General features: G+C 40.7%; 3 protein-coding genes across 6 annotated transcripts in view; 2 read left to right on the top strand and 1 right to left on the bottom strand.

The window, feature by feature from the left end:
• Positions 1–11,591, top strand: part of LOC129770733 (iron-sulfur clusters transporter ABCB7, mitochondrial) — a 54,880-nt gene extending 43,289 nt beyond the window's left edge. For all 4 annotated transcript variants that reach the window (XM_055773765.1, XM_055773763.1, XM_055773762.1 and 1 more), the window contains exon 6: positions 9,982–11,591. In XM_055773765.1, coding sequence (XP_055629740.1) covers positions 9,982–11,418 — 1,437 coding nt within the window. In that variant the 3' untranslated portion in view covers positions 11,419–11,591. The remainder of the gene's footprint in view (positions 1–9,981) is intronic.
• LOC129770739 (chromobox protein homolog 3-like) lies at positions 11,524–12,466 on the bottom strand. The gene has a single exon (XM_055773775.1). It carries the CDS (start codon positions 12,298–12,300, stop codon positions 11,671–11,673), a length of 630 nt encoding a protein of 209 aa, XP_055629750.1. The 5' UTR covers positions 12,301–12,466; the 3' UTR covers positions 11,524–11,670.
• Positions 12,467–15,952: 3,486 nt separating this feature from the next.
• On the top strand, positions 15,953–17,092 carry LOC129766905 (uncharacterized). Its single transcript, XM_055767502.1, has one exon. The coding sequence runs from the start codon at positions 15,953–15,955 to the stop codon at positions 17,090–17,092; it is 1,140 nt and encodes a 379-aa protein (XP_055623477.1).
• The last annotated feature ends 3,060 nt before the right edge of the window (positions 17,093–20,152 follow it).

Genomic DNA, 20,152 nt, shown 5'->3' with positions numbered 1-20,152 from the left:
TTAAATCTGGAAACAATTTAAGAATTGGTGAAAATTGAATAATCAGGAAAGTCCCCAACTATCAATAAGCTCAGAACAACTGCCAAATTCACATACTCATCAAATCCTGGCAAACAAATTATGAAAACATCAATTTGTGTTTTATTATTATTTTGGATAATGTTTTAGAAAGCATTGAACTTTATTTCCTAAACTCTTTTTTGGAAGGTTTAATGGCTCTGAAAAGCGCCTTGTTTTATGGAATGGTTCCAATTTAGAAAACTTAGTACTCGTGGTTTTGAAAAAAACCATTTCGAACGCCCTCGATGCCGCCTTGTTCTGGATTTGCCACCAAAGCAGTTTGTATAAACAAACTTTTTTCTTCTGCTACCTGATGCCGTTTTGCGATTGCGTTTGCCACTCGCCATTCGCTGCAACTGCCTGTTGTCTTGATGTCCACCGAACCGAATGTGTTATGTTCCGAATGCAGGTTTTCTTATCGTCGCGAGCAGCTTTGCCAGCTAACTCGATCACTCCGGCGGCCGAAACTATATAACGCCGGCTAGATGGACTGGTACACAAGTACTAACGCGCTCGACCTAGCTACCTTTTCCGGTGCAATTGGCGGATACACCTACGGGAAATTGCAGACCACCACGGTTCGAGCGGGATTTTGCCTTTCCCTTCTCTTTTCCTCCTTTGTTGAGTACACGATGCCGATGCCGTACAACCACACGGGTTTACGGTTTAAAGGAAAATAAGATATTTTTTTGGGGTCCGCGTGTTTTATACTCTAGCGGTACACACTCACAGGATAGAGACAAATCGGCAGACTCAGCCAAAGGGGCGGGTCCAACGAGACGAACGAATGAGCGTTAAAAGGGAGCGATGGCAAAAAAATACATTCATTACGATTTGTTCGCTCGTTGGATTCACATACAGACTAAAAAGGGTCCTTTTCAGGATCACAAAAAGTCTAAAGAGTTTATTGTTTTGTTATCACTCGATATCCCCATCTTGTTCGGCTAAACCTTCCTGTTTAGCGATTTGTTGTCACTCGCCACAGCTTTCACAGTTGGAAAATTTCTTCCCATCCAGCTTGTGACATATTTTACAGTAAATTACATTCAATGGCACGTCGCATTACCACCACTCAGTGCCGGATTGGAGGTAATTTTAACCTGTAATTGAACATTTGCGATGACAGTGGTACAGTGTCGACTTTCAATGTGGGGTCATAATTTGGATCTCTATGTTTACAAAAATGTCCAACTAAATAAGTCGCATTACATGTCCGTCCAATTAGCTAAATGTCGAACTAATTGTAGATTACTGTACTTTAAATCTGGAAACAATTTAAGAATTGGTGAAAATTGAATAATCAGGAAAGTCCCCAACTATCAATAAGCTCAGAACAACTGCCAAATTCACATACTCATCAAATCCTGGCAAACAAATTATGAAAACATCAATTTGTGTTTTATTATTATTTTGGATAATGTTTTAGAAAGCATTGAACTTTATTTCCTAAACTCTTTTTTGGAAGGTTTAATGGCTCTGAAAAGCGCCTTGTTTTATGGAATGGTTCCAATTTAGAAAACTTAGTACTCGTGGTTTTGAAAAAAAACCATTTCGAACGCCCTCGATGCCGCCTTGTTCTGGATTTGCCACCAAAGCAGTTTGTATAAACAAACTTTTTTCTTCTGCTACCTGATGCCGTTTTGCGATTGCGTTTGCCACTCGCCATTCGCTGCAACTGCCTGTTGTCTTGATGTCCACCGAACCGAATGTGTTATGTTCCGAATGCAGGTTTTCTTATCGTCGCGAGCAGCTTTGCCAGCTAACTCGATCACTCCGGCGGCCGAAACTATATAACGCCGGCTAGATGGACTGGTACACAAGTACTAACGCGCTCGACCTAGCTACCTTTTCCGGTGCAATTGGCGGATACACCTACGGGAAATTGCAGACCACCACGGTTCGAGCGGGATTTTGCCTTTCCCTTCTCTTTTCCTCCTTTGTTGAGTACACGATGCCGATGCCGTACAACCACACGGGTTTACGGTTTAAAGGAAAATAAGATATTTTTTTGGGGTCCGCGTGTTTTATACTCTAGCGGTACACACTCACAGGATAGAGACAAATCGGCAGACTCAGCCAAAGGGGCGGGTCCAACGAGACGAACGAATGAGCGTTAAAAGGGAGCGATGGCAAAAAAATACATTCATTACGATTTGTTCGCTCGTTGGATTCACATACAGACTAAAAAGGGTCCTTTTCAGGATCACAAAAAGTCTAAAGAGTTTATTGTTTTGTTATCACTCGATATCCCCATCTTGTTCGGCTAAACCTTCCTGTTTAGCGATTTGTTGTCACTCGCCACAGCTTTCACAGTTGGAAAATTTCTTCCCATCCAGCTTGTGACATATTTTACAGTAAATTACATTCAATGGCACGTCGCATTACCACCACTCAGTGCCGGATTGGAGGTAATTTTAACCTGTAATTGAACATTTGCGATGACAGTGGTACAGTGTCGACTTTCAATGTGGGGTCATAATTTGGATCTCTATGTTTACAAAAATGTCCAACTAAATAAGTCGCATTACATGTCCGTCCAATTAGCTAAATGTCGAACTAATTGTAGATTACTGTACTTTAAATCTGGAAACAATTTAAGAATTGGTGAAAATTGAATAATCAGGAAAGTCCCCAACTATCAATAAGCTCAGAACAACTGCCAAATTCACATACTCATCAAATCCTGGCAAACAAATTATGAAAACATCAATTTGTGTTTTATTATTATTTTGGATAATGTTTTAGAAAGCATTGAACTTTATTTCCTAAACTCTTTTTTGGAAGGTTTAATGGCTCTGAAAAGCGCCTTGTTTTATGGAATGGTTCCAATTTAGAAAACTTAGTACTCGTGGTTTTGAAAAAAACCATTTCGAACGCCCTCGATGCCGCCTTGTTCTGGATTTGCCACCAAAGCAGTTTGTATAAACAAACTTTTTTCTTCTGCTACCTGATGCCGTTTTGCGATTGCGTTTGCCACTCGCCATTCGCTGCAACTGCCTGTTGTCTTGATGTCCACCGAACCGAATGTGTTATGTTCCGAATGCAGGTTTTCTTATCGTCGCGAGCAGCTTTGCCAGCTAACTCGATCACTCCGGCGGCCGAAACTATATAACGCCGGCTAGATGGACTGGTACACAAGTACTAACGCGCTCGACCTAGCTACCTTTTCCGGTGCAATTGGCGGATACACCTACGGGAAATTGCAGACCACCACGGTTCGAGCGGGATTTTGCCTTTCCCTTCTCTTTTCCTCCTTTGTTGAGTACACGATGCCGATGCCGTACAACCACACGGGTTTACGGTTTAAAGGAAAATAAGATATTTTTTTGGGGTCCGCGTGTTTTATACTCTAGCGGTACACACTCACAGGATAGAGACAAATCGGCAGACTCAGCCAAAGGGGCGGGTCCAACGAGACGAACGAATGAGCGTTAAAAGGGAGCGATGGCAAAAAAATACATTCATTACGATTTGTTCGCTCGTTGGATTCACATACAGACTAAAAAGGGTCCTTTTCAGGATCACAAAAAGTCTAAAGAGTTTATTGTTTTGTTATCACTCGATATCCCCATCTTGTTCGGCTAAACCTTCCTGTTTAGCGATTTGTTGTCACTCGCCACAGCTTTCACAGTTGGAAAATTTCTTCCCATCCAGCTTGTGACATATTTTACAGTAAATTACATTCAATGGCACGTCGCATTACCACCACTCAGTGCCGGATTGGAGGTAATTTTAACCTGTAATTGAACATTTGCGATGACAGTGGTACAGTGTCGACTTTCAATGTGGGGTCATAATTTGGATCTCTATGTTTACAAAAATGTCCAACTAAATAAGTCGCATTACATGTCCGTCCAATTAGCTAAATGTCGAACTAATTGTAGATTACTGTACTTTAAATCTGGAAACAATTTAAGAATTGGTGAAAATTGAATAATCAGGAAAGTCCCCAACTATCAATAAGCTCAGAACAACTGCCAAATTCACATACTCATCAAATCCTGGCAAACAAATTATGAAAACATCAATTTGTGTTTTATTATTATTTTGGATAATGTTTTAGAAAGCATTGAACTTTATTTCCTAAACTCTTTTTTGGAAGGTTTAATGGCTCTGAAAAGCGCCTTGTTTTATGGAATGGTTCCAATTTAGAAAACTTAGTACTCGTGGTTTTGAAAAAAACCATTTCGAACGCCCTCGATGCCGCCTTGTTCTGGATTTGCCACCAAAGCAGTTTGTATAAACAAACTTTTTTCTTCTGCTACCTGATGCCGTTTTGCGATTGCGTTTGCCACTCGCCATTCGCTGCAACTGCCTGTTGTCTTGATGTCCACCGAACCGAATGTGTTATGTTCCGAATGCAGGTTTTCTTATCGTCGCGAGCAGCTTTGCCAGCTAACTCGATCACTCCGGCGGCCGAAACTATATAACGCCGGCTAGATGGACTGGTACACAAGTACTAACGCGCTCGACCTAGCTACCTTTTCCGGTGCAATTGGCGGATACACCTACGGGAAATTGCAGACCACCACGGTTCGAGCGGGATTTTGCCTTTCCCTTCTCTTTTCCTCCTTTGTTGAGTACACGATGCCGATGCCGTACAACCACACGGGTTTACGGTTTAAAGGAAAATAAGATATTTTTTTGGGGTCCGCGTGTTTTATACTCTAGCGGTACACACTCACAGGATAGAGACAAATCGGCAGACTCAGCCAAAGGGGCGGGTCCAACGAGACGAACGAATGAGCGTTAAAAGGGAGCGATGGCAAAAAAATACATTCATTACGATTTGTTCGCTCGTTGGATTCACATACAGACTAAAAAGGGTCCTTTTCAGGATCACAAAAAGTCTAAAGAGTTTATTGTTTTGTTATCACTCGATATCCCCATCTTGTTCGGCTAAACCTTCCTGTTTAGCGATTTGTTGTCACTCGCCACAGCTTTCACAGTTGGAAAATTTCTTCCCATCCAGCTTGTGACATATTTTACAGTAAATTACATTCAATGACACGTCGCATTACCACTACTCAGTGTCGGATTGGAGGTAATTTTAACCTGTAATTGAACATTTGCGATGACAGTGGTACAGTGTCGACTTTCAATGTGGGATCATAATTTGGATCTCTATGTTTACAAAAATGTCCAACTAAATAAGTCACATTACATGTCCGTCCAATTAGCTAAATGTCGAACTAATTGTAGATTACTGTACTTTCAATCTCGAAACAATTTAAGAATTGGTGAAAATTGAATAATCAGGAAAGTCCCCAACTATCAATAAGCTCAGAACAACTGCCAAATTCACATACTCATCAGATCCTGGCAAACAAATTATGAAAACATCAATTTGTGTTTTATTATTATTTTGGATAATGTTTTAGAAAGCATTGAACTTTATTTCCTAAACTCTTTTTTGGAAGGTTTAATGGCCCTGAAAAGCGCCTTGTTTTATGGAATGGTTCCAATTTAGAAAACTTAGTACTCGTGGTTTTGAAAAAAACCATTTCGAACGCCCTCGATGCCGCCTTGTTCTGGATTTGCCGCCAAAGCAGTTTGTATAAAGAACAAACTTTTTTCTTCTGTTACCTGATGCCGTTTTGCGATTGCGTTTGCCACTCGCCACTCGCTGCAACTGCCTGTTGTCTTGATGTTCACCGAACCGAATGTGTTCTGTTCCGAATGCAGGTTTTCTTATCGTCGCGAACAGCTTTGCCAGCTAACTCGATCACTTCGGCGGCCGAAGCTATATAACGCCGGCTAGGTGGACTGGTACACTGGTACTAACGCGCTCGGCCTAGCTACCCTTGCGGGGAACTCCAGATCAACACGAGCGGGAACTCCAGATCAAGGTTCGAGCGGGATTTTGCCTTTCCCTTCACTTTTCCTCCTTTGCCATATCCAACCATGGCTGCTTGTGTTGGTTTGTTGATGTGAGGTGATGCGAAACGATGTGGTGTACGGTTCGGATGAGAATGATCGTTACGGCAGCGGAGAGGGGATTTTGAAGCTGACTGGCTGGCTCGAGAATTACGCATGTGTGAGACTGCGACCAATGTTTCCCTCATTTTTTTCTTTTTCCTTTCCAATCGTGCTTCATTCTATTTCGCTGCTGCTCTGGTTGCCCGTTTTGGTCGGTACGATTTGAGGAGCACAAAATGGACCAATCAAAAATGGGCACATAGTGTATTTGGACAATGGTTGATATTTCACAATTATTCAATTATTTATCTCAAGAAAAATGAAATGTTATTCGTTATGATAGATGCGTAGATATATTTCCTATCAATTGATGCAAAAACCTTTGCGATCTATTGAGAAATGCTCGAGTTATAAGCGTTCCAAATCTTGCATTTTTTCCTACTTGTTCAGTGCCTAGATTTCCATTTCACCCCCTATATCTTCCGGTTAGACGTAGTCCTACGTCAAAAAAAATATTTTTTTATAAGGTTATGATTTATTTTATGTCAAATAAAATGCTAAAATGAAAAAAAGTTCCAATAAAAATTCAACGGTATATAAGAAATAATGATCACCCCTAATGCCAACGTTTGCCGATTTGGTTAACACAAAGTTGAACAATGGTGTATATCGTGCACAGAAGGAAGAAGGAATGATAGGGAAACAAAAGAAAAATAAATTTCTACTTGCCGCGGCTGTGTGGCGTGTGTGATGAATGTGTCTGATTTGGATCCTCAGCGCGCACCACTTTAAATTTCGCTACACTCGCAAGCGCAACCGATGAAAAAGCACACTATTATTCGATGTGAAAAAAACACCTTTGTTGGATCGATTAATAACTTGTCCGATCTGCTTGCGAGTTGTCGAACCAATCCAGGTTCGTCGAATGACCATTTTGAGAAAATCGATTTTTAGTTTTTGTAATTTTTTTTTAAGTCATAGTTTTGTTTATTTTATGTGTTTTTGTACAATTATTATTTCAGCTTTAAAAACATACTACTCATTAACACTCAAATGAAAACTCAACTCATTTACGTCTACTCTACTACCAGCACTATTTATAAAGTCAATAAAATTTACAATTGCTTTTATGAACTTGGCCCGTACGGTGTCTTCAATATTTATAAGTGTTGGATGCAACAACTCTTTAAAAGATGGTCTCTGCCAGCCGCCAAGAATTGCAGTTAATTTCCGTTGTATAAATATCCACGCTGCAGTAACGCGTGGGCACTCGCTGTATTTGTGCCCAATCATCTCCACCGCTGCATTACAGTGCAGACAATTCGCTCCATCTGCACGCTGCATAACATTCATCAGCCTTCGATGCTCAACTTTCTCATTCAAGAAGATCATCGTTCACCCGATGATAGCCGTTTCGATGCTATATTTCTCCACACTCGACGCCAATTCGTTGTCGGATATATTCTTTCCACTCTGGGAATTTCCGATTTTTCAATATAGTACTTATGAATGCGATCACTGGACGGGTTTTCTTGGATGGAAGATGGGAGGAGGGGAATTTGTCTAATCATCTGTCTGAGACATGGAAGATCTGCCAATTGGACATTGATTTGGGTACGAGTAACACTGTAAAAAAGCATATAGTCTTCATCTTGGACGTGCCGGTTGATAAGCAGCGCTTTGCATTTTATCGCTGGCAGCTGTAGATTCAATCCACCATGATCTTTGCTTCGAGCTAATTGCTGAATCGGGACGCGCGCCGGTATGCCTCTCCACAAGAATGATCCCATGGCAGATGTAATTTTCGCAATGTGGACATTGTTCGGTGCGTGATTTGATGCCAAGTACCACATTTTCGATGAAATGAATGTGTTCAATAGTGTAATTTTTTGTACGAGTGTTAGTGTGCGTAATGAGTGCAGCCAAATATTCCGCGCAATTCTCCCTGCTACCGCATCCCAATAATCCTTGCCATCAACCGTATTGAGTTGGCGAATGCTACCCCCAACATCTTTATTGTCACTCCAGTTTGAAGCCATGGTACATACAAACGTCTGTCGTCAATCGCTGTCGTTTTATTTTTGTTTAATTTTGCACCAGCAACCAGTTCGAACCGGCTGAAAAGTTCGTTCATGCGGTCAATTGTCTCTGTGGATGTTGCGATCACGCTGATATCATCTAAGCGACGCACAGATCACCATCGCAGATGATCTTAAGTCGTGTGAGGAGAGGATGGAGATATATTACGAATAGTATCATCGACATCGGGTCTCCCTGCCTCACCGACCTTCTGACGGATTTCTGACGAGAGATGCCCATTTAGTAGCAAGCGAGACATGGCTCGTTCCGAAATTCGTTGAAGGAGCCCGACTGGTTTATCCCGAGTGATAGCATTGTACGATACAGGAATCGATGCGAGATCGGTCGATACGCTTTGGCGGTGGCGATATCGTTTCTTTTTCTCACCAGAACGATGATTCCGCTTACGAACTCTGGAGACAGTTCGGTAGTCATAGCTTCGTTTATTATAAGATTCAGCTCTCTATGTATCACATCGAAAGTTCTTTCGAAGAATTCTTTCGGTAATCCATCAGCTCCTGGTGATTGTTTTGCTGCCGAAGTTTGTATGGCATGGCGTATCTCGGTAGTAGATATTTCTGCCATCAGTGCGCAATTTGTTTCGTCGTTTTCTGGGATTACTCTATCACATTCGAATGTGTTGGCTGCATCATGTCTTCTCTCTGCTGCTGCTATAGTATTCATACATATACTGTTGGACTTGTTGATCGTTTTGTAGCAGTTCACCTCTCCCGTTTCTGATCTCTGTTATTGTTTTTTTTTTGCGTCGTCTTTCCCCCAGCTGATAAATGGATATACTTTCACCAGCTACGATAGTGTCATTTATTCGATGAAAATTTTGAGAGAATTTTCGCTGAAGCGAGAGCATTTGCGCCTTCACATAATTGATGGTCGTCAACATGGTAGGATTCCGAAAATATCCGTCGTATGCAAGTTTCAGCTGACAGTACAGGCGTTGGTAGTCTGCATGAAGTTCGTTGTATGCGTCTCGTGACTTCCAACGGAAGAACGATTTTATTTTTGGCTTTGCGCATGCCAGCCACCACGTTAACCAGCTGGGGAAGTTTCTTTTCTGCCGAGTCCAGAACTGCCACCGTATCTGGAACTCGTCGATGTTTTCTGTTGTAAGTAGATGTGGATAAAGGTTTGTTCGACCCGCTCATCATCGCTCTCTTCTCGTCGTTTTTTGCCCGACAGTCGAGCACGCAGTCTTCGACTCGTTAATGAACTTGCCGAGGAGTCGGTTTCATTACCGTCGGTTTTTCCACACCCTGTCTTGCGCACTACTCCGCTGCTTGCAGAGGGTCGCTGTACTTGCACAGCGTCCAGTGACCCGCTGTCCGATAGCTGAATCGAACTTATAGATACGGGTACTGCTTCTGGATTTGATAAGGATCGTTGTCTGACGACGAGGAGCAGTCTATTTCGTTGCCATCGGGTTTACCACTAGCAATTTCGTAAGCCACTCCGCCGCTAGCAGGAGGTCGCTGAACTCGTTGGACGTTCATTGACCCGCTGCCCGATGGCACAATCGCACTTGATGTTTGCGACAATGCGATTTTACATTTTTCCGTTTCCAATCCTATGGATATCGGAGGGGGCAATAACTACGGTTTTTGTTGTTTTGGTCTCGGTGGTGGCATTGTGCCCATGGGTTCTGAGTGTTTTGTGGTCTTTGTCGATAGCTTCGATTTCGTCGCTGCTCTGAAAATGCAATTATTTTCCTAAAACTCTTCCATAGATCCCTTTTTTGTAGAACTTTTTCCATATGTTAGTGTAAATACATTTTCGGAAAACTAGGTATGCCAAGCTACTTAATTAGGTTAGGTCTCCACGCCCAGAATGTTTCATAAGGTTCTGAGAGGGAAATCCGTCAATGTTTTGTTCAGAAAGAACACTTTACAACCGGATACTCTCCCGTAGACCATAGATCGAGGCTCACGTGGCATCAATTTCGTGCTAACTGCGATGGTGTTCAATGTTGTTCCCACAATATTCGAACTAGCTCTTGTGTCGAGCATTTTGGGTGTCAAATGTGGACTTGCTTACGCAGGCATTTCGATGGGTTGCGTGGGCGTGTACAGCGCGTATACCCTAGGCGTGACACAGTGGCGCACCAAGTTTCGTGTTTACATGAACCAAGCGGAGAACGAGGCCGGCAATAAGGCGGTGGATTCGTTGATCAACTACGAGACGGTTAAATATTTCAATAATGAGCGATATGAAGCGCAGCGCTATGACGATGTGTTGAAGAAATACGAAGCCGCGAGCCTGAAAACTAGCACGAGCCTAGCGCTGCTCAATTTTGGTCAGAATGCAATCTTCAGTGTAGCTTTGAGTGCCATTATGGTGATGGCCGCGAATGAGATCGTGAAGGGAAATATGACCGTAGGAGATTTGGTTATGGTGAATGGGCTACTATTTCAACTATCAATTCCTCTGGGTTTTCTTGGAAGTGTGTACCGGGAGGTTAGACAGGCTCTACTGGACATGAGAACCATGTTCACATTGATGGGTGTAGAAAGTGCAATTCAAACAAAGGCTAATGCACTTCCACTGAACATTACCCGGGAGACCGCTTCGATCGAGTTCAGGGATGTCTGCTTCAAGTACAACAACAGTAATCAAATATTCGACAAGCTGAGTTTCGTGATACCAGCCGGAAAGAAGTTTGCCATCGTTGGAGGTTCTGGATCCGGAAAATCTTCAATGGTGCGCTTACTATATCGGTTTTTCGAACCCGCTTCGGGCCAGATTTTGATCAACGGGCAGAACATTCGGGAAATAGAGTTGGATAGTCTTCGAAAAGCAATTGCCATTGTTCCACAGGATTCTGTGTTATTCCACGACACCATTCGGCATAACATACACTACGGAGATTTGACGAAGGGCCAGGGTGAAGTCGAACAAGCTGCTAGAATGGCTGATCTACACGATTCAATCCTTAAGTGGCCCAAGCAATACAGCACACAAGTGGGTGAACGTGGCTTGAAGCTATCCGGAGGCGAGAAACAACGAGTCGCTATCGCGCGGGCTATTCTGAAAAACTCTCCCATCCTAATATTTGACGAAGCGACAAGCAGTCTGGATTCGATTACCGAACAAACTATTTTGGAAGCATTGAGCCGGGCAACTGAGCATAGAACAAGTATTTGCATCGCCCATCGTTTGTCCACAGTGATGGACGCGGATGAAATTCTAGTGCTTGAGAATGGGTGCATCGGTCAGCGTGGTACCCATGAACAACTGCTTAGAAGCGGAGGTTTGTATACTAAGCTTTGGGATGCCCAAAATAGAATGTACAGTATTGGAAACAACAATTCAAAAAGCAAAATGGATCCGAATGAGAGAGTTCAATGACAAAAACAACTTTCCGTAAAAACCCCAAGACGGACACACTTGTAAAACTTGTGTTTCAATCCCCTTTAGTCAACATTGGTTGTAAATATTTTTGTTTTATTCCGTAGAACGTATGCAACCGTTTCCACTTCATTATGTACATTTATAGAAAGAATAAATTATTTTACGTAAAACGTGGTTTTTTTCCAAACATCCCAGAGAAAACACGAAGTAGGCACTTGTAATACCACCAAAAACATAAACATCAACTCATCAATGGCTACTCTTTTTATTAACATTTAGTTCAAATTGTATATCCAATTGCATATTACAATTGCGTGTTTCATTCCAAATGATTCTGTCCTCGTAGAAATCAATGACCAGCTCCGGAACGTGTTCACGTGTGACTTTCGCCGTTACCATTTCAAGTTCATCTCTGTCCTTCCATTTAATTAGGAACAGCCTTTCCCCGTCTTCCTCTGTGATACCCATAATGGTTTCCGCAATGTAGCCCTTCTGGAATCCATGAGAACGGTTTTCGTATTGTTGCTGCAGTATTTCGCTCTTAACGATTTTACTTTCCAAAACAATCGGTGTTCTTTTCGATTTACTTCTATTATTATTAGTGTATTTTGTTTTCTCAGCGCTATTCGACTTCTCTCGATCTGTATTAGCTTGAAAAGTCGATTTACGTTTTTGGCCGCGTGTTTTTGCACTTTTTTCAGCACATTCATTGCGGAAGCGTTCCAGCAAATTCAGGCAATTCAGATGCTCCTCTGGCTCCCAGGTGTTTTCGGAGTGATTGCATCCTTTCCACTTGATAAGGAATTGAACCTTTCCACGGCGAATTCTTCTATCCAGAATTTGTTCCACCTCATACTCCTTCGCATCTCCTTTTGGCATTGTGAAATTTTCACCCGGACTTCACAAAATTGAATCTGTTAATATCCTGTTAATTATTATCCACTTTTTGGTTAAGCTTCAAAAGGGGGACAATTATTTTGGACACAAAGTTTAGCCTTTTTTCCCTGCTGTTTTTGTCGCCTCCGCAAAAATAACTGTGAACTGAACCAAGGTGCCTAGAAGTATATCCCAAGGCGCCTAGAAGTATATCCTAAGGTGGGCCAACTTGTTAAAACCTAAGTGGTGCGGACTCAATCCACTTCATTCTCAAGCAAATTCATGCATGTTTTCAAGCGATTTCTTGCAATAAATTCTCAGACCACCAGAGATGCCAGATTTACAAATATGTTTGTAAATTTACAGACATATCTGTAAAACATTCATCACATCTATTCATCACATCAAAAATATTTGACTCGCCATATGACATTTTTCCATAGTTTTAATACAGAAAAGGTATTATATTTAGTATATATCAATACACATGACGTTAGACCAGCGATACTCAACCTGCGGCCCGGCAGTCCTTCTTGTTGGCCCATCTGGTGTGTATGATGTTTGGAACTCATACACATAAGTACTTTTGCCTTGACATCATTGCAGACGAAAAAGAGGATACGGTTATTCACAATTAATGAACAATTGCATTCTCTGCAGGTAAGGAAAAATCTTGAACGAAAATTGTCTCTGATAATTATTTTCTGTTCTAGACAAGATTGTTTTGCTGAAATGCAAGAAGATTTATTGAAAAATAGTTAAGTTAGGGTCAGGACTATGCAACCTATGTATTTAAACAACATCGAATAAAAATTTTCATTCTATTTTCAACAACTTACATTTGCTTTCGGGTCTGCTTATGACGAAATATGGGTTACTGTTCGATATTGTTACGACAGACATGGTTCATGGCCGTGTGGTGGTCTAAAACTTGTATAGCCTTGCATGGCGGATGGAAAATATACACTGCATTTTTTTATAAATAAAAACGACAAGACCGCAAGCCTTGGTGGATGTCCAATATATCAACGGAGAAATACTGTGTTTTATAAAAATTAACAACGCGTATGTTTGTGTATGTATGTGTATGTATGTATGTGTAGATCGTTGAAACATTTAAACACACTTACAGCACATAAGTTATTAAGTGGTCCGAAAAATCATTTTTTTCCACTTTTTCCCAAAAATGACAAATGAAAATTAATAACTTTTGAATCACTGAATCGATTTAGATGTTCGACATATAAAATTGACCTAGCCTTTTATAAAAAAATATTTAACTTGCGAAAAACATAATTATATTTTAGTAATTATTGATTGTAGTCGTTTTTTATTTTTTTTATGACTTTGGACTAGAGGGCGCTATATATTTTTATATTTTTTCTTGAAAGCTGAGGATTTTTTACACAACATATCTCGATATCAGGGTTGCTATTTTTTCGTTTTTTAGATATGATTTAAAAAAAAAATCATTTTTCCCCATTTGTCCAAAAATAACTTTCTGCAAAAAATCATAACATTTGAACTACTGAACCGATTTAGATGATCGATATATTAAATTGAAGCCAATAAGCAAAACTCACACTTGCGGGAAGATTGGATTCTAGTAGCATAGGTCTAGTTTAGTCACATATGAATATTGATCGAAGACTTAAAACATGTTAAATTTACAAAATTCTAACTTAAAAACGATAATTATAACATCTCTGATATCGAGATATGTTAAGTAAATACTCCTCAGCTTTCCATAAAAAATAAAAAAATATATAGCGCTCCTATCTTTAACCGAGAAAACTATGAAAAACTAACTCAATCCATAATTACAAAAACAAAATTCAATTTTTTCGCAAACGTTATATTTAAAAAAAATATATATCTCGTAAGCTTCAATTTGATATGTCGATGATATGAATCGGTCCAATAGTTCGAAAGTTATGACTTTTTGTAGTGGGAAAAATGGGGAAAAATTGTTTTTCGAACCATCGATTAGTTTTGCAAAATCATATTTCAAAAACGAAAAAAATAGCATCTCTGATATCGAGATATTTTATGCAAAAGTTCTCAGCTTTCAATCCATATTAAAAATAGGATCCATATTATATTCAAGTTAAATATTTCTCAATTAAAGCTCATTGGCTTAAATTTGATATGTCGATCATCTAAATCGGTTGAGTGGTTCGAAAGTTATAAATTTTTGAAAAAAGTCATTTTGGGAAAAAGTGGAAAAAATGATTTTTGGGATCACCCTAAAATGGAAATGGGCACCCTAATGACAAATTTAAAAAATACGAGTTTAATGTTTTGCGATAAAGAACAAAATTACCACATGGAATGGCTGTATATATATACAGAATACAATCTTACGTGCATCGTGATGTACAAAGTATTAATGAATAAGTGAAAATTAACGTTAAAAAACATTTCTATAGATCTGCACACTTTTACAGACTTTTCCACATTTTTAACAGACATTCACATGTTTTTACAGACTTTTTTTAAAAATCATCTGGCAGCTCTTCCTTCCACTTTTTATCGAATATTTCCAAATCGCAGGAGTAAACATTTACGTGACTCTGACTTTGTTTGTTTTTATTACGTTCGGAAAAACGTTATGACAAAGAGAGGGGACATTAAAAATGCGTTGCTCAGTGAAAGGCTGAGATGGTCTTTTAGAGATGCAATGGTTAATTAAACAATTGACGGAAAAATGTAGTTCGTTCATTTTATAATTTTACTTATTTTTGCCCTTGACAACAATACCTCTTTTATAGTGTTGATTATCATAAGAAAAATAACACTCCTGATCGTTGGATCTCTTTTGACATTTCAATTGGATCTTTTTTGACAGCCGTTTTGATTCAGTCCGCACTACCTAGGTTAAAACCACTCTTCAGCCATATTGGAAGTCTACTGTGTTTTGTTTGTAAACAATACACAATACGCTAGTGGCGAAGCTCGCTCGTGATCAGTCTGTCTCTTTCACGCTACAAGAAAATAATTCCCCTTCTGCTTTCTTCCGTACTGCTTTCATATACCGCTCCCCTAACCAACTTAGTGACGAAACGGCCTCACCTAGTACCATAGACCCGTCTTGGTATATCCTAAGGTGAGGCCATTTCGTCACTAAGTTGGGTAGGGGAGCGGTATATGAAAACCACCTGGTGACGTCTTTAGAGAACCCCAATGAGGTACATATAGAGGTGGAGCAGTAGGCGAAGTGTATCTGTATTGGCAAGCCAAATATCGTGTCGTAATTATTTGCATTCAATATGGAATGTATATGAAAGAAACAAAACAATGTTGAAAGTACTCACGGTTGCATGATAATTTGAGACAAAATTCTCATGAAATCATTCAACTGGTTGTTTTTTAAAAGATGACAATTATATCGTGGCTTATTTCGATTATTCATGTGGTAAAAATGTCCAAAGAGCAGTCGTATGCTTATTTCTCGAAAGCAGTAACAGTTTCGGTGAAATTTTGGTTAACTGGCGATTATTATCTCACAACATACACACCGACACTGAGAGCCTTCGAAACATCAACTTCATAACGGTAAAATAATGAAACTTTGTTTGCTTCTATGAACGTGGAGGAGTGAAAATGCCACATGGAAATATCACTTATATCCATTGTGCTGCAAGTACGAGGAAGAATGGAGACCACTGAAACGATCCCGTTCGACAAGAAATTCCCGATCATCCTATCGGGGAGACACGAGATAACCAAAAAACTGATCCTGCATTACCATGAGAAGTTCGGGCATGCTTACAGGGAGACCGTGTTCAACGAACTTTGTCAGAAGTTTTGGATCCAGAACGCACGTACAGCAATTCGACGAGCAACCGAGACTTGCGTGTGGTGCAAGGTAAATCGATGTGTTCCGGCTGCTCCCATGATGGGACCGTTACCCGTACATCGTACCACTCTTCACCTACGGCCTTTCAGTGCGGTAGGAGTCGACTATCTAGGACCAGTTGAGGTAATCATAGGTCGCAGAACGGAGAAAAGATGGGTGGTGGTCTTCACATGTATGGCTGTGAGGGCCGTGCATTTGGACGTGGTTTACAGTCTGAGCACGGAGTCCTGCCTGATGGCCATCAAACGGTTCTCGAGCAAGCGAGGCATTCCCGACCACATCTTTTCCGACAACGCCACGTGTTTCCACGGAGCGAACACCGTAATGAAGAAGGAAATTGAGAAGATACATAAAGAGTGTGCGGAAAGAGTCACTTCGTCCACCACAGCGTGGCATTTCAACCCTCCCAGTACACCACACATGGGCGGTGTCTGGGAGCGAATGGTACGGTCGGTCAAAGAGGCTCTGCGGGTCCTGGACGACGGGCGGAAGCTGACCGACGAGATTCTCATCACGGCTTTGGCAGAAGCTGAGGATATGATTAATACCCGACCATTAACTTACATTCCACAGAAGTCTGCTAATGAAGAAGCTATATCACCGAACTTCATAAGAGGAACGGTGACCAAGGAAGATGCAGTTTTGGACAACCCAGATCAGTACTATGAAACCCTGCGCAATATGTATCACCGGTCGCGGTGCCTGGCCAGCAAGTTTTGGGAACGGTGGTCGCAGGAGTACTTGCCCACTCTCAATCATCGCCCGAAATGGTTCGAGGATAGGAAGCCTCTGGAGGTCGGAGATCTGGTGTTCATTATGGAAGGAAAGAACCGGAAGCAGTGGAGACGAGAACGCGTACAAGAAGTCGTCAAGGGAGCAGATGGAAGGATCCGGCAAGCGGATGTAAGGACGGCGGATGGCAATGTGTATCGATGAGGTGTGGCGAATCTGGCGGTGATGGAGATACAGGATGGTAAATCCGGAAGTGCTGGAGGCTCTACCGGATGTTACGGGCAAGGGACTGTTCACGCCACCGGGTATCGACTGTAGCCAGTCGGTGTAATCGGCGAGTACCGATTTCGAGTGAGGGATAGATGACAGTTCTGATATCTGTGAAGGCGGCTCAAAAGCGGAAGCTGTTAGGGGAAAAAGAGGAGAAGAAGAAGAAGAAGAAGCAAAGAAATAATAACAAACAAAAGTTTTGGCAAGTGTATACAAAAGGGAGCTTTATTGTGCGTTAATTGATTTCGGAGCAGTGTTAGGTGAGATTAGTAAATCTTTCGGTGGGCCTAGCTACCCCCGCACCTTTCGTAGCACACTGGTGCTGAAGAAACGGCACGAATATAGCCGACCGTTGCAATTAATTTTTGGATACGGTTGACCATCCAACGTCCTACCGTAACATTACGTGGACTGATACGGTGATTGATTGTAAGTATCTGGAAAGAAAAGAGAAAAGAAATGAAGTTATTAATAAGTGCATTAAATAATAGGAAAAATAAGCGGGAGAGAAGTAAGCAGTAGAAAGTGTTTAGGAAGGCTAAACGTCGTAAGGAAAGAGGAGACTATTTTTAGTAAGTGCTAAAGATTGTAGATTGTAAACAAATTATTGATGAATGAATATAATTTCAGTTTTGAGCCACTCCAAAAGTGCTGCTGCGAAATATTTAGTTATCCGAACATCCATCTTTTTCGACGTGATTTCACAAATATTCACTCCACACTATCACATTAGCCTCATATTCAGCGGGATCTCTACAAAAATGTACTTTTTTAATTGATAAATTACTTCCTGAAAATAACATTTCATTTCACATAAATAGTGACGACTGACGTCACTATTTACGAAATAGTTACAGCAGCGCTCGAAACTCGACCATCTTCATTACCTTTTTTCCAGGACATTGAGAGAACCCCTATTGAACTTACAGGAGCCAACATATCGAGTATCCCACTGACATTTTCCCTTTGTTTTCATATGAATTGGGTAACCCACTGACAGTTCTGCTTGAGATTTTGCTAACGATTCTAGCATCAATAATAGCACCCGGCTGATGAAAACAGTACGGCAAAAAGCAGAAGGGGAAATATTTGCTTGTAGCGTGAAAGACACAGACTGATCACGAGCGAGCTTCGGCACTAACGTATAGTTTTTTGTTTACAAACAAAACACAGTAGACTTCCAAGATGGCTGATGACAAGGCGCCTAGAAGTACATCCTAAGGTGGGCCAACTTGTTAAAACCACTCTTCAGCCATATTGGAAGTCTACTGTGTTTTGTTTGTAAACAAAACATAATACGCTTGTGCCGAAGCTCGCTCGTGAACAGTCTGTCTCTTTCACGCTTTAAGCAAATAATTCCCTTTCTGCTTTCTTCCGTATTGTTTTCATATACCGCACCGCTAACCAACTTAGTGACGAAACGGCCTCACCTTAGGATATACTTCTAGGCGCCTTGAACTGAACTACCCGCAATCATTTAGGTATACGATCCAACAACGAATCGAGATCATTAAAATAGCCAATGGCTCCGTCAATAAGCAAAATATGCGTTATTGGTCAGGCAACAATCCACACGTACTCCATGAGTCACCATTGCATTCCGAAAAAAAAGGTTTGGTGCAGTTTATGGTCCGGGGGCGGTTATTACTCAATAATAACCGAACATTTTTGACCAAATTGGACTTGGACAATATGTGGTTTCAACAGGACGGTGCCATAAGCTACACAGTGAATTTAATAATCGATTTATTGAAAACCAAGTGTGTCGAGCATGCTATCTTAAAGCCAGCGCTACACGATGCTACGATCACCCTCGAATGCTGGACGCTCGATGATTCGACGCATCGTGTAGTCGACTGACGAGCTACGAACCTCCAATGTCGAGTGTCGAATATTCGCGTTGGAAGGTAATCCGTTCGTTGTGGATTACCTTCCAACGCGAGTGACACCAGTCAAAGGATTTTTGTCATTCGTTGATTCGACACTCGATGACATTCGATACACCGCTACACGATTCGTCCGAATCTATCTTTGACAGATTGGTTTGTTTACAAGTTTTAGGTGAAGGAACTGTGAAGTTGATTCTCAAAGTTCAAAATAGTCGGCGAAATATTGCATTCTAATATTGTTGATTTGGAGCATTTTTAATTTACAGCCCGATATCAGTACAATTGCTATGGCAGCAATTTGAATACTCGCATCGTCATTCAGTTTCCTAACGTTTTTGATGGTAAATAAAAACAATAAACATTCGATCCAAATACTCGCCAATTGTTTGGGCCGATTGCTTTGAATCGAACATTCACTTCACCGTGTAGCAGCACATTCGTCACAACATTTGTCGATTCATCGAGTCAAATGTTTGAGTCCGTCTTTGATTCAACCATTGTCAATATTTATACAATTTTCACTACTGAAAGAGATAAGAAAATAACATGTTATATGTAAAAATGCGCAGAATTAAATTTCTTAAAAACTCATCGCAATCAAATAATCTTTTATGATTATAACATTGTAATTTATGGGAAGAACTACAAACTTTCCATAAGCTCACATGGCAAAATTTAAAACCATCATCACTTTCACCGCAGCGCCGCCTAGGTGTAGATTTGTACGTTATATCGCCAATTGGCGATCTAGTGCAAAACTTAAACGATCGGTGAGACATCTGGATTTTGTTTTTGAACTAAGAAAATGATGATAATGTAACCTAAAACTCAAAAACAAATCACGTAAATCACGTAAATCACGTATATTATTTTTTTTTTCATGCATTTTTCTACTTGTTTTTAATTGTTCTCAGAATTAAATTTCTTCCAAACTCATTGCAATCAAACAATATTTTATGGCTTTAACATTGTGATTTATGGAAAGACCTAGAAACCTCCCATAAACTCACATAGCAAAACTTCAAATCATCATCACTTTCACCGCAGCGCCACCTAGGTGTAGATTTGTACGTTAGATCGCCAATAGAACTTCCCAAGCTTATGC

The sequence above is a fragment of the Toxorhynchites rutilus genome, chromosome 2, assembly GCF_029784135.1.
Source record: "Toxorhynchites rutilus septentrionalis strain SRP chromosome 2, ASM2978413v1, whole genome shotgun sequence".
Classification (NCBI taxonomy): domain Eukaryota; kingdom Metazoa; phylum Arthropoda; class Insecta; order Diptera; family Culicidae; genus Toxorhynchites; species Toxorhynchites rutilus.
The sequence above is the reverse complement of the archived record's forward strand: the minus strand, read 5'-3'. Positions and strand labels throughout refer to the sequence as shown.

Excerpts from the sequence above, each read along its gene's own strand:
- LOC129766905 (XM_055767502.1), top strand. The coding sequence starts at position 15,953 with ATGGAGACCACTGAAACGATCCCGTTCGACAAGAAATTCCCGATCATC.
- LOC129770739 (XM_055773775.1), bottom strand. The coding sequence starts at position 12,300 with ATGCCAAAAGGAGATGCGAAGGAGTATGAGGTGGAACAAATTCTGGAT.